This window comes from Leopardus geoffroyi, chromosome B3 (assembly GCF_018350155.1).
Source record: "Leopardus geoffroyi isolate Oge1 chromosome B3, O.geoffroyi_Oge1_pat1.0, whole genome shotgun sequence".
Classification (NCBI taxonomy): Eukaryota; Metazoa; Chordata; class Mammalia; order Carnivora; family Felidae; genus Leopardus; species Leopardus geoffroyi.
The window spans coordinates 119,008,737-119,024,138 of record NC_059337.1 but is presented as its reverse complement, the minus strand read 5'-3'; the positions used below and the strand labels follow the sequence as shown (position 1 = coordinate 119,024,138).

General features: G+C 37.1%; 1 protein-coding gene across 1 annotated transcript in view; it reads right to left on the bottom strand.

Moving 5' to 3' along the window:
• The window catches only part of DNAL1 (dynein axonemal light chain 1), a 49,404-nt gene that overhangs the window by 29,031 nt on the left and 4,971 nt on the right, over positions 1 to 15,402 (bottom strand). Inside the window, exons 2-4 of the mRNA XM_045451506.1 lie at positions 7,909 to 7,947; positions 3,973 to 4,082; positions 989 to 1,044 (exon numbers count right to left, since the gene is read on the bottom strand). Of these exons, the coding sequence (XP_045307462.1) occupies positions 989 to 1,044; positions 3,973 to 4,082; positions 7,909 to 7,947 (205 nt within the window). The remainder of the gene's footprint in view (positions 1 to 988; positions 1,045 to 3,972; positions 4,083 to 7,908; positions 7,948 to 15,402) is intronic.

Here is a 15,402-nt window from a genome sequence, read left to right as displayed (position 1 = left end):
TTTGTTCTTGCTGTTGTTTTTCAGAACTATTGTTTTAAACCACCAAGTTTCACCAAACATAGGAAATTAGCAGGAGTCAGAAACCTTGGCAACTGGGATGGTGGCAACATCATTAACAGATAAGGAACACAAGAAAAATGATGGTGAGGAATTAAAACTTAAATATAACAAGTATTGGGGCACCTGAGAGGCTAGGTCAGTTAAGACTTCGACTTTTTTTCTTTTGTTTATTTTTGAGAGAGAGACAGAGAATGAGCAGGGGAGGGACAGAGAGAGAGAGAGAGGGAGACACAGAATCCGAAGCAGGCTCCAGGCTCAGAGTTGTCAGCACAGAGCCCGACGTGGGACACAAATTCACAAACCATGAGATCATGACCTGAGCCGAAGTCAGACACTTAATCGACTAAGCTGCCCAGGCGCCCCAAGCCTCTTACTTTTGGTCCAACTCAGCTCAGGTCATGATCTCACAGTCCGTGGGTTCAAGCCCCATGTCTGGCTCTCTGCTAATGGTACAGGACCTGCTTGGGATTCTCTCTCTCTCTTCTTCTCTCTCTGCCCCTTACTCACTCTCTCTCTCTCCAAAATAAATAAATAAACTTAAAAATAAATAAATAAAAAGTTCCAGAATACCACCTGGAATTCTTAAAAATAAAGTAAGAAAGAAAGAAAGAAAGAAAGAAAGAAAGAAAGAAAGAAAGAAAGAAAGACAAATTTGAACAAAATACATATAATAAAAAAATCTCATTTTTCTATTTAATTCTAACTCTTTAAAAACTTTAAAACATCTTTAAAATGTTTAGGTCTTTTGTTCTCTCTGATTTTCTTTGGATAACCAAATTTAAGACACATGGTTTATATATTTTCTCTGTCATCTGACAATTACTGTGGTTAAAACAGGTGCTAGCTTCTGGGATTACATAGTATCTCTAGAATGTTTATTCCAATAATGAGAAAACCCAAGAACCATCTGTTACTGTGGATCACTTACTTAAGCCATTGAGGTTGGCAATTTTTTCAATGCAGTTTGTAGACAGTGAAAGCTTCCTTGAAAAGAACAAAGGAAAACTTGAATTAATATGAAACAATTTTAAATGATGTATCAGAAAAATAAACAAATGGTTTATCAGAAATTATTTCTCAAGTGCCCATAGAAGATAATATTTAAGTCATATTTTCTTTTTATACTAAATCTTTTTCCCCCTCAGACATGGCATGTATTCTTTCATTGTGAAATCCTCATCCTTTTTTTCTGATCACAAAGTTAATACATATTCATTGCAGAAAATTAAAAAAAAAAACTTTTTGAAGGTAATTTAGTATTATTTATTAATTTTTTTAAATGCATGTGTTCTTTGACCTAGTAATTCATTTCTAAGAATAAATCCTACTGAAATACTAATACAATGCCAAAAGATATATAAGCTAGATTATTTATTGTATTATTGTAATAGCAAAAAATAGGGAAAAATCTCTAAACATCTAGCAACTGAGGGATAGATAATGAAAAACTATACTGTCACTAAAACAAATGAAATTAGGCTCCAGATACCAGCTTGGGAAGACATCTATGATATGTGGTCAAGTTAAAAAACCATCTAGCAGAACAAAACATTTTATGTGATCCCTTTTGATAAAAAGCAGAACTATATTATATGCATGTGCGAAGATATTTATCTGCTCATGTGTTAAATCATTCAGAAATGTATACTGAAGAAGTCATAATGTAATGCTAACCATTCCACAGATATCCCCAGAGATAACTACTTTTAATGGTTTGTATACATTTGTCTAGGTTTTTGCTACTCATAATTTAACTATATAAAAATTTTAAAGGGAGCATAACTACACATTCTTAGTCTTCCTTTCTTGGCCAAAGTTTTAATATTTCAGTACATTTCATGCAAAAAATGTAATAAAAGCTAATTTTATTGAACACAATGTGTGCCCAGTATTCGTCTAAGTACTTGTTACATAAACCGGTTTTGTTTGTTTTAACCATCACAACAATCCTGTGAAATAAGTATTATTATTATTATCTGCATTTTACAAGTGAGGAAACTGAGGTACCAAGATGTTAAGCAATTTGCCTAATATTACACAGCCATAAAGGGGCAGAGCCAAATTTAAAACTCTCCAAAAACTGACTCTAGAACATGTGATCTTATCCTTTATGATTTGACTTGAAAAAGAATTACTCATTTTTTTACAAAAGCAATTACTGTAGTGTAAATTATTGATCAAATCTGTATATTTTCTAGCCATCCCCAATTCCTGACAACTCCCAGTGAAAAATGGAGTGCCTTAAATCTGGGAATATGACTGGGATGAATTCTTTAATTGTTGTTTAGGCAACCTGCCCAAAGAGATTGTCAGCCAAAGTATGAACAGGCTGACTCCTTCCAAGCAGTTCCAAGATAATTTGGTACCAGGTACAAAACCTTCTCAAACATTTGCCTTTGAGATGGCTTTATGATAAAAAGATATTTGACCACTTTGAAACAGTGCTCTTTGGAATCATGCTTTTAAAGCCAAAAAAAAATCTAGGGTGGATTTTCATATAATACACAGTGCTCTTATCATAAAGGACAAGTTGCATACAATAACTAAATATGTTTGCTTCTCCCTTTCATTCCAAAGACAGATATTAGTCTAATGCATGGGTTCACAACTATGCGTAGAAGAGTCACTCAAGCTGCTTATTATAGATTCGTAGGTTTCATCAGTAGATATTCTATTTCTATATATTTGGTGTGGGGCTTACCTCCTGCATTAGGCAATTCTTATGTAGGTAGTTAGTGCGCTACATTTAGAAAAACACAGACTAAAGAAATCAGGAAGAATCCCAAGTGATTCTATAACAATCTACAGCTCCAACAAGACACTGCAGCCTGAGAGCATGGTCACAAGGTGTCAAATTATCCACAGAACCTTGCTAAAAAAGTATGTAGAGTATTGAGAAAACAACTTAAGAGGAATTAATATAGGGGTGCCTAGGTGGCTTAGTCAGTTAAGCATCTAACTCTTGATTTCGGCTCAGGTCATGATCTCCTGGTTTGAGCACAACATCAGGCTCTGCACTGACAGCACAGCACAGAGTCTGCTTAGGATTCTCCCCCACTCTTTCCCCACCCATGCTGTCTCAAAATAAATAAATTAATTTAAAAAAAAAGAGGAATTAATATAGATCTGATACTTAAAGTCATGGGAAAATAGGATTATAAAATAATAAGTATAATTTGATCCCAATAAGGAAAGAAAAATTAGAAGGCTCTGTATCAACATGCTAACACTGATTCTCAAAAGATGGTGCAATTTTGGTTGATATTAATTCCTTTCCTTTGTGCTTTTTATATTTTCTAGATGTTTTAACAATGTATTTTTACAATTGAAAAAATTTAAAGCAGTATCTGTTAGGCCTCTAGTCTGTATAGTACTGACTGGCTAATTTTACAAGAGAAATACTAGCTTTTATAATAAAGTCTTATTGTATTACTTAGTTATTTAGTTTCTCCCAAGAGACAAGGAAAATTCTATTTTCCAAGCACATTATAAAAATTTTACTGAAAAAAGAGTACTATATTGGGGCACCTAGGTGGCTCAGTCAGTTGAGCATCCAACTTCGGCTTAGGTCATGATCTCACAGTTTGTGAGTTTGAGCACCACATCGGGCTTGCTGTTGTCAGAGTAGAGCCTGTTTTGGATCCTCTGTCCCCCTCACTCACTGACCCTCCCCTGCTGGCACTTTCTATCTGAAAAATAAATAAACATAAAAAAAAAAGTACCATATCGTTCAGGGTTACTTTATTAATAGTCCCCCATAAACCAATAATCTTTTATGTTTGGCTTTGCCAAAGGGAGAATTATATTAACCAAACCAACAAACAAAAAGAAACAAAGATCACAGAAAACAAACACTTTTTTTCTAGTTTATGTATGTTAAAAAGGAAGGGGAAAAAAGACAAGAGAACTTACTCGCAATTAGCAAGTGTGGACAGAGATGCATCCATCTTCTCTATAGGGGGAATCTGAGCATAAAGCTTTATCTCTTTGGCTTCAGATGGCTTCTGACTGGTTTTCTCTTCCTATGATAAAAATTAATTTGGAAGAAAGTGATCCCTGATTATAATACAGAACTAAAGTCCAGAATTTTGCAAGGCTTTTCAACGTTTATTTCAAAACAATTATCAGAATTTTGTAACTCTGTGCATTCTTTTTTTTTTTTAATTTTTTTTTTCAACGTTTTTATTTTTGGGACAGAGAGAGACAGAGCATGAACGGGGGAGGGGCAGAGAGAGAGGGAAACACAGAATCGGAAACAGGCTCCAGGCTCTGAGCCATCAGCCCAGAGCCTGACGCGGGGCTCGAACTCACGGACCGCGAGATCGTGACCTGGCTGAAGTCGGACGCTTAACCGACTGCGCCACCCAGGCGCCCCGTAACTCTGTGCATTCTTTACAGTTCACTTAATGAGATTTACTAACTAACCCTGATCACCAGGCTTTTACATGGCTCGTTCAGATAACTGTTAGGTTCCAAATGAATGAAAGGAGGAGGAAAGAAAATAACTTTTATTTCTGTAATATTTAAAATTCTTTAAGAGTCTATCAATGAACAAAAACAAAACACGACAACATTTTCTTGGGAAGAATTCCTTGTGGCTAATCACCCTTTTCTTAAATATCAGATTTAGATCTGGAAGATTCAACTATTTTGCATCTCTTCTTGCAAATCTTTTACTATACATGGTTCAGTCTGAGATAGAACCCCAGATACCAAGACTTTTGGAAGATACCATCTTTACAACACAGCTGAGGTCAAAGCTGTTTGCTCTATAATAATTTACTACTAAATTCTACCTTAGAGGAGCTCCTGGGTGGCTCAGTAGGTTGAGTAACTGACTCTGGATTTCAGTTCAGGTCATGATCTCCCGATTCATAAGGAGTTGGGCTCTGTGATGACAAGCTTGGAGCCTGCTTGGGATTCTCTCTCCCTCTCTCTCTGCCCCTCCCCAACTCACAAGTGCACATGTACTCTCTCTCTCTCTCAAAATAAATAATTTTTTTTTAATTTTTAAAAAATTTATTTTGAGAGAGAAAGAGAGAGCACGCGCAAGTGGGGGAGGGGCAGAGAGAGGCAGACAGAGGATCTGAAGCAGGCTCTGTGCTGACAGCAGAGAGCGTGATGCAGGGCTTGAACTCACAAACCATGAGATCATGACATGAGTCACCCAGGCACCCCTAAATAAACTTAAAAAAAGCTTTAAAATAAATTCTACCATAAAGTTTAATTTCAGTACTATGTACACAATTTAAAATTTAATTATCAATATATACTGCATCATAATATTTTCTAAATACCTCAATACTTAAAGTCAGTTCTCTCCAACAAAACAGGAAGCTCCTAAGGTGCAGGGGCCATTTCCTTTGCTTTCCTATGTTTTCTATAACATAGTGCAATGTAAGACACATAGAGGCTTATTTTTAAAAGTCAAATCATGGGGCGCCTGGGTGGCGCAGTCGGTTAGGCGTCCGACTTCAGCCAGGTCACGATCTCGCGGTCCGGGAGTTCGAGCCCCACGTCAGGCTCTGGGCTGATGGCTCGGAGCCTGGAGCCTGTTTCCGATTCTGTGTCTCCCTCTCTCTCTGTCCCTCCCCCGTTCATGCTCTGTCTCTCTCTGTCCCAAAAATAAATAAACATTGAAAAAAAAAATTAAAAAAATAAAAAAATAAAAAAAATAAAAGTCAAATCATAAGATATCAATACTAGAAAATATACGATCAGTTGAAAAAAAAGATCTAATACACATCCACTTGGTACTTATTTTTGTGCCATACATTTGTAGGTTAGAGGAACAGAAACACATACCTAATAGACCCTCAATAAATGTTAGATTAATCAGTGAAAGCGTGAGCTTAATGTCTTCAAATAATCTTAAAGTCAAAGATTTATGGCCACAATATGATCTAGAAATAGAACCGACAACCCAAACCAAAAAAGCAATTACTTATTATAAGTAAATAAGTAAATAAAGTCCTAAAATCTGATTCAAAGAAAATCTAATCTAATAACAAGCCTATTCCATATGTACTTTTTTCTTTAACAAAACAGATTTGGGGCACCTGGGTGGCTCAGTCGGTTAGGTGTCCAACTCTTGATATCAGTTCAGGGTCATGAGTTCAAGTCCTGCATTGGGCTCCATGCTGGACACAGAGCCTTCTTAAAATAACAAAAAACAAACAAACAAAACTCCAGATTTTTCATTAACCAAACAGAAATGAATTATTTAATCAATCAATTAATTAATTTAAATGTTTATTTATTTATTTTGAGAGAGAGGGAGAGCATGCAAGCGAGCTTGGGGAAGGGTCAATGAGAGAAGAAACAGAGTCCCACGCAGTCTCCAAGCTTGTCATCACAGAGCCCGATGCAGGGCTCGAACTCATAAACTGTGAGATCATGACCTGAGCTGAAATTAAGAGTTGGATGTTTAACCGGTTGAGCCACCCAGGCACCACCAGAAATGTGGTTTTTAAATGCAGAGTACAAAGAAGTTTATAAGCACTAAAACAAGAATTCAAAAATTTTTTATTCTATCCACCCTATTTTCCCTAGATACCATCTCCTGAAAGACTTTTTATTCAAAGCCTAGCTACAAAAGCAAAAGATGCATTGTTATACAAAAAACTATTGATAACATTGACAAAAAAGTTATCACAGGGCATAGAAATTGAGGAGCCATCTCTATACTCTGTGGAAAGTATATCTATAATGCTGAATTACTACTGTTCAAACATCTATAATGTTGAATTACAGCTGTTCAACATTCTTTATAGAATGTTATATTCAAAATATTTATAGTTTATATTTAATGCATGTTTTTTACAATGCAGTTTCCTTTCTAACGTTAGTATCTGCTTTAGTATGTTTTCCAGCTTTATTGACATGTAACATTGTATAAGTCTACAGTGATGATTTGATACATGCATATATTGCAAAATGATTAACACAATAAGATTAGCTAACTCATCTATCACCTCACATAATTTTTTTTTTTAGTGCTGAGAACATTTAAGATCTACTCTCTTAACAACTTTCAAGTATATAATACAATATTATTAACTATAGTCACCATGCTGTATATCAGATGCCTAGAACTTGTCTTATAACTAGAAGTTGTACCCTTTAACCAACATCTCCCCAAGTCCCCCACATGCCAATCCCCAGCAATCAACATTCTATTTTTTGTTTCTGTGCGTTCAGCTTTTTTAGATTTCACATATGAGTGAGATCATAGAGTATGTCTTTCTCTGTGTGACTTATTTCACTTATCATAATGCACTCAAGGTCCATCCATGTTGTCATAAATGGCAGGATTTCCTTTTTTGTGGCTGAATAATATTCCATTCTGTATATATATACATTTTTTTTTACACTTTAGTAATTTTTATTTTATTTTTATTTTTTTTTTTAATATATGAAATTTATTGCCAAATTGGTTTCCATACAACACCCAGTGCTCATCCCCAAAGGTGCCCTCCTCAATACCCATCACCCACTCTCCCCTCCCTCCCACCCCCCATCAACCCTCAGTTTTATATATACATTTTTTAATCCATTTATCCACTGATAGACATTTAGGATACTGATAATGATATAACCCACTGATTTTAATCAGATTTTCCCAATTTTACTAGTATTCATTTATATATGAGTATAAATGCTTTTGTATGTGTGTATTAAGTGTATACAATTTTATCTGTGTAGGTTCATGTACCAACCCCCACAGTCAAAATAGCTAAATAGCTCCAGTACCACAAAGATTCCTTGTATTGAATGATCAGATTTAAATACCTATCCAAAAACTCTCCTTGTATGGTCTCTAGAAGAGGTAAAAATTCATATACTCACCCATCTGGCTAGAGCTTCTTTGATTGTTGTTGCTTTTGCCTTAAAAAGAGAAGAAACAAGAGTGTCTTTATTGGTATGATTTGTTGATTCAACTTTTATGCAGTAATTATTAGCCTTGGCATCTACTATTGAAAAGATTAACTTCTTTCTTTCAGACTTTATATGCAAACAAGCATGTTTTAATTTCCTGGAATCAGAATGATTTACTTAAATACCTTTCAGAGGTGCACCTGGGTGGCTCAGTCAGTTAAGCATCCAACTTCAGCTAAGGTCATGATCTCATGGTTTGTGGGTTCAAGCCTCACATTGGACTCTGTGCTGAAAGCTCAGAGACTGGAGCCTGCTTCGAATTCTGTGTCTCCCTCTCTGTCTCGGTCTTTCCCCCACTTGCACGCATGCTCTCTCTCTCAAAAATAAATAAATAAACATTAAAAAAAATAAATACTTCTCAGATAAATTAAGGAAATCATGGTGTAATACCCATATACTTCACTCCACTTGCTTTACAAAAAAGATATACCTTTTAACATTTGATATTAAAATATATCTTATTTCACTGATTCTAAGATCTACATCTTTTACATTTTGCCATCTTTGAAATTTGGATGCATTTTACAACCAGGAACAATTTACAATTACTGTGGCCAGGTGGCAGTGGTAAATATCTAGAAAAATATTAACCATTTTATTTCATATATTTATATTCCTTTTTATGTTTGCAGAGAATGATATATGATAAAAATTTACATGCTCAAATACAATTAAAAAAATTTTTTAATGTCTATTTATTGATCTTTGAGAGAGAGAGAGAGAGAGAGAGCACACAAACAGGGGAGGGGCCAAGAGAGAGAGGGAGACACAGAAGCTGAAGCAGGCTCCAGGCTCTGAACCATCAGCACAAAGCCGGACAGGAGGCTCGAACTCACAAACTGTGAGATCACTACCTGAGCCGAAGTCAGATGCTTAACCAACTGAGCCACCCAGGTGCCCCCCAAATATATTTAAAAGAACTCTGTTAATAAGAACAAAATAAAAATTCTAAAGGACAGGAAATTACCTGTCAGGGTTTAATTCCAATTTCTTATTTTTCTTTCTTAGAACATAAAATAATGTTGCACTTTATAATCAATAGTATCTCAGATTCAATTTAATATGACACAACTTTAAATGTGAGAAAAGGAAGACATCCTTTGAATTATTGCTAGAGTTAATTAAAAAAAGAACAAAACCCCAAACAATAACAAAAGGAAAAATGTTAAAGTATAGTTGACCCTTGCACAAGATGAGCATTAGGGACACCAACCTCTCTCCCCTGAACAGTCAAAAATCTGAGTATAACTTTTGACTCCCCCAAAACTTTACTAATAGCCTACTGTTGACCAGAAGCCTTACCAATAACATAAACAGTGGATTAACACATATTTTGTATGTCATATGTATTATATACTATATTCTGACAATAAAGTAAGCTAGAGAAAAGAAAATGTTATTAAGAAAATCATAGGGAAGAGGAAATACATTTATAGTACCACAGTGTATTTAACTGAAAATAATCTACATAAGTGGACCAGTGCAGTGTTGCTCAACATGTATATCCTCACAATGGCATATACATGCCATTATGTCTAGAAAGTAAAGACAGAGTAATAAATAGCCCTTGAGTTACAAAGTAAACTATAAATTAAAGTAAAACAAAAGACAAAAAATATTAAAATTTAAGGAATATAACATTTAAAAGGAGACTTGCGGCTTCAAATACATTTATTTTTTTTTCAAAATGTATCTTTATTTTTGAGAGAGAAAGACAGAGCATGAATGGGGGAGGGGCAGAGAGAGGGAGACCACAGAATCCAAAGCAGGCTCCAAGCTCTGGGCTGTCAGCACAGAGCCCAACACAGGGCTTGAACTCATGAACTGTGAGATCATGACCTGAGGTGAAGTCAGACACTTAACCAACTGAGCACCCAGGTGCCCTCAAATATATTTATTAAAATATAAGAGAAAACATTGAGGAGGGCACTTATTGGGATGAGCACTGGGTGTTGTATGTAAGCGATGAATCATGGGAATCTACCCCCAAAACCTAGAGCACACTGTAGACACTGTACGTTAGCCAATTTGACAATAAATTATATTTTAAAAAATAAGAGAAAAATAAGAGACACAAAACAAATAAGCTAAGCATTCAAGACATTTCAATAAGCACATCATTGCAAACACAAAGAAAGCTGAAAGAAATACAAAGGAAGAAGTTGATGAAAACAGACCAGAGGAGGGGCGCCTGGGTGGCGCAGTCGGTTAAGCGTCCGACTTCAGCCAGGTCACGATCTCGCGGTCGTGAGTTCGAGCCCCGCGTCAGGCTCTGGGCTGACGCTCAGAGCCTGGAGCCTGTTTCCGATTCTGTGTCTCCCTCTCTCTCTGCCCCTCCCCCGTTCATGCTCTGTCTCTCTCTCTGTCCCAAAAATAAATAAAACGTTGAAAAAAAAAGAAAAAAAAAAAAAAAAAAACAGACCAGAGGAAAAAAAGATGGACATAACTAAAAGTTGGTTCCTAAATTTCTAGCAAGCCTAACTAAGAAAAAGACAGCTATAGAACAAAAATATAGAATCAGAGGAAATAATATAGATACCATAAAGATTTAAAAGTAAAATACTGGGGCGCTTGGGTGGCTCAGTCAGTTAAGCATCCAACCCTTGATAATGGCTCAAGTCACAATCTCATGGTTCCGTTCATGAGAAAGAGCCTGAGTCTGGCTCTGAACTGACAGTGTGGGGCTTGTTTGGGATTCTCTCTCCCTCTTTCTCTGCCCCTTCCCTGCTCACACACTTTCTCTCTCAAAATAAATAAATAAACATTAAAAAATAAATAAATAAGGGGTGCCTGCTCAGTCAGTTGAGCATCTGACTTTGGCTCAGGTCATGATCTCATGGTTTGTGAGTTCGAGCCCCACATCAGGCTCACTACTGTCAGCACAGAACCTACTTCAGATCCTCTGTCCCCATCTCTACCCCTCCCCGGTTTGCACTCTCTCAAAAATAAACATTTTTAATAAACAATAAATAAATAAATAAATAAATAAATAAATAAATAAATTGAAAATAAAATTTTATAAGCAAATATGTGGTAATAAGTTTGAAAACCTAAACAAAGAATGCATATTTAGAAAAAACACAAAAGTGCTGAACTGTCACAGGAAGAATCAGAAAACCTGAATAGGCCAATAACTATTTTAAATGTTAAAAAGATAATCAGGGCACCTGGGTGGCTCAGTCGGTTAAGCATCCAGCTCGGCTCAGGTCATGATTTCAGGGTTCATGAGTTCGAGTCCCGCATCAGGCTCTGTGCTGACAGCTCAGAGCCCAGAGCCTGCTTCAGATTCTGGGTCTCCCTTGCTCTCTACCCCTCTCCCATTTGCACTCTGTCTCTCTCTCTCTCTCTCAAAAATAAATAAACATTAAAAGAAATTAAAAAGAAAAAAAAAGATAATCAAAGGCGCACCTGGGTGGCTCAGTCGGTTAAGCATCCGACTTCGGCTCAGGTCAGGATCTCCCAGTTCACGAGTTCAAGCCCCGCATCAGGCTCTGCGCTGACAGCTCAGAGCCTGGAGCTTGCTTCAGATTCTGTGTCTCTCTCCCTTTCTACCCCTCCCCTGATTGCGCTCTGTCTCTCTCTCAAAAATAAATAAAAACATTAAAATAAAAAAAAAGATAATCAGAGATTTACCTTCATTCTCCTTTCCTAAAGCTCCAAGCCTAGATAATTTTACAAGTAAATTCTGCCAAGTTTTCAAGGAACAGATATTCCCTGTTATAAATGTTGTTTCAGAAACCAGAAAAAGAGGGAAAACTGCTAATTTATTTTATGAGGCTAGAATAACCTTGATGCCATAACCAGATAAGGACTCCTCTTCTCAGCATAGATTTGAAAATCCTAGATACAACAACAGATCTCCAAAGCCAATGGGGAATAATAATCGTGATTAAGAATGGCTAATCCCAGGAGCATAAGGATTGTTTAACAACAAAAAAGCCTATAAATATAATTTACTAAGAGTGAAAGGGAAATTCCCTATCTAATAAAAGCTACATACCAAAAACCTAAAGCAAATGCCATATTTTATGAAGAAATTAATTCATTTTAGCAAATATTTATTATCTACTATGTACCAAACATTCTTTTACATGCTTAGGACATATCAATGAACAAAACAAAGATTGCTGCTTTCCTGAAACTTACATCTATTGGCAGGAAACAGATGAAAAATAATATATTTAATAAATAAATTATATAGTATATTAGAAAGTGACAATTATTTTTTTTTTTAATTTTTTTTTTTCAACGTTTATTTATTTTTGGGACAGAGAGAGACAGAGCATGAATGGGGGAGGGGCAGAGAGAGAGGGAGACACAGAATCGGAAACAGGCTCCAGGCTCTGACCATCAGCCCAGAGCCCGACGCGGGGCTTGAACTCACGGACCGCGAGATCGTGACCTGGCTGAAGTCGGACGCTTAACCGACTGCGCCACCCAGGCGCCCCTAGAAAGTGACAATTATTAAGGAAACTGGCTGCTTAACCAACTGAGACACCCAGGAGCCCCTAGAGTATGTTTATTTTAAATAAGATGGTTAAGGAGGATCACACTGGAAAGATCGAAAAGTATATCATCAGAGGAGGGGTCCGAGATGGCAAAGCAGCATCAAAGTTCTCTGCTTCTCATCCCTGAAATGCAACTAGATCAGCATCAAACCACTTTGCACACCCAGAGAATTAATCTGAGGATTAACACAGCAATCTGCATAACTTAAGCCACAGAACTCGGCAGGTATTCAGGATGGAGAGGTGAACTGGGGAGAGAGAATCTGTGGAGGGTAGGGAGTGGTATTTGCGGAGAGAGGACAGAGAAAGGGGGGGGAGAGTACAGGAAAAGCACTCCCCTTGAAAGTAGCTGGAGAGAAAGAGAAAGAGTGAAAGCACCCACAAGTACCTAAACAAGAAAAGAAGAGGGAAGAGGGTTTCAATGTCATTAGGATTCTATAAATAGGGCAGAGTAGCATCAGAAATTCTGCAGCCCAATACCTGGAGGTGCTCTGGTGGGAAGGGCAAATCCCCAGAGGCAGGCAGCGAGGTCTGAGCAGTCCATGGGCCACACAGGGAGAAGTGGTTCCCCTGCTACCCTGCTAGGAGGGCATTTGGTAGAGGCCAGGCAGTCTGCCCACAGGCAAAGGTCCCAGCAGACCCCGGAGGACATGACTGCTGGAATTGGAACAAAAATGCCAGAGTGTGGTGAAACCTGGTGTGGGTTGTGTGTTGTGATTTACCATAATCCCTGAAACACTGCCACTATGCCATCAGATGAACTTAGACTGGGGCAAACCAGCATCCAGCCACAACCTCTCATCCTCTACAGCAGCATGATCACAAGGAAGGTCCCCAGGGGCAAGCAGGCATCCGGCCATTGCTCAGCAAGACCCTTCCTCAGAGGGTTGGAGCAGGTCTAAGCAGCAGGGCCCTCAGAAGTGAGGGGTTTGGAAACAGCCCCATCTGAGATAAAATTCAGGAGGGAGGTGCCATCTAAGCTGACGGCTTGGACACAGACAGTGTAGAAATAGGGAGTGGATGGAAACCAGAAACAAAGAAGTTGTGCTTGATTGCCAGTAGGGTAGAGCAGAGTTCTGATAGTAGAGACTGAGAAGCTGGATGCCATTTCCACCTCTGACACATGCACACAAACACATGCACGTGGGCCACACTGATCCGCTCCAGTAAGCTAAGCAGCGCCACCTAGCGGAGAACAGAGTCATACATCACGACCTGTCCAACTGCACCAACCAAGCCCTAGAGAACCACCATAAGTCTCCACCCGATTAGCGTACGGACTATAAAGTGCTTCATAGTTTGACTTCTAGGGGAAACCAGATGTAATTTCATTCAGAATTCATTCTGTTCACTGGTCCATCTATTTGGGGTTTTTTTTGTTTGTTTTGTGTTTTTTCTTTTCTTTTCTTATTCTTGGATACAGAAAGAGAAAAAAAAATATTTTTATTCTCCATTGTTATATAATTAAAAAAATTTTTTTTACATTTTTTGGAAATTTATTTTTTTATTCTATTTTACCTTCTCCAATTCATTTCATTGTATTTTATTGTATACCTTTTTTTAATTTTTAAATTATTTCTTACTTTTTTCTTTTTCTTTTTCTTTTCTTTTCTTTCCTTTTTTCTCTATGAAATTAAGCTTCTTTCAAGGATCTAGGATCAGCATGTCAAACATACCTAGGATCTAGCTTCCTTTATTTGATTTTTTGGTATTGTTTCTAATCTTTTTAATTTTAATTTTTTATTTTATTAATTCTTTTTCTTCCTCCAAAATGACAAAACTAATTAATTAACCCCAAAAGAAAGAATAGAAAGAAATGACAGTCAGGGACTTATCAACACAGATATAAGCAAGATGTCTGAACTAGAATTAGGAGTCATGATAATAAGAATACCAGCTGGGGTTGAAAAAAAGCATAGAATCCCTTTCTGCAGAGATGAAAGAAGCAAAATCTAGTCAGGATGAAATTAAAAGTTCTATAACAGAGATGCAATCTCAAATTGTTGCCATGGCTGCAAGGATGGATGAAGCAGAGCAGCGAATCAGTGACATAGAAGACAAAATTATGGAGAATAATGAAGCAGAAAGAAGAGAGAAACTAAGGCAAAAGAGCACGATATAAGATTTAGAGAACTCAATGACTCACTAAAAAGAAATAACATCCAAATCATAGGAATCCCAGAAGATGAAGAGAGAGAAAAAGGGGTAGAAGGTTTATGTGAGCAAATCATAGCAGAAAACTTTCCTAACCTGGGGATTGACACAGACATTAAAATCCAAGAAGCACAGAGAACTCCCATTAGATTCAACGAAAAGGCATATCATCAACAAGGCATATCATAGCCAAATTCACAAAACACACAGATAAGGAAAGAATTATGAAAGCAGCAAGGGGAAAAAAGTCCTTAACCTATAAGGGAAGACAGATCAGGTTCACAGCAGACCTATCCACAGAAATTTGGCAGGCCAGAAAGGAGTGGCAGGATATATACAATATGCTGAATCAGAAAAATATGCAGACAAGAGTTCTTTATCCAGACAGGCTGTCATTCAAAATAGAAGGAGAAATAAAGAGTTTCACAGACAAACAAAAACTAAAGGAGTTTATGAACACTAAACTGGCCCTGCAAGGAATTTTAAGGAGGACTCTCTGAGAGGAGAAAAGACAAAACAAAACAAAAAAGACCAAAAGCAACAAAGACTAGAAAGGACCAGAGACCACCACCAGAAACTCCAATGCTATAGGCAACGCAATGGCAATAAACTAATATCTTTCAGTACTCACTCTAAATGTCAATGGTCTAAATGCTCCAATCAAAAGATATAGTGTAACAGAATGGATAAGAAAACAAGATCTGTCTATATGCTGTTTACAAGAGACCCATTTTAGACCTAA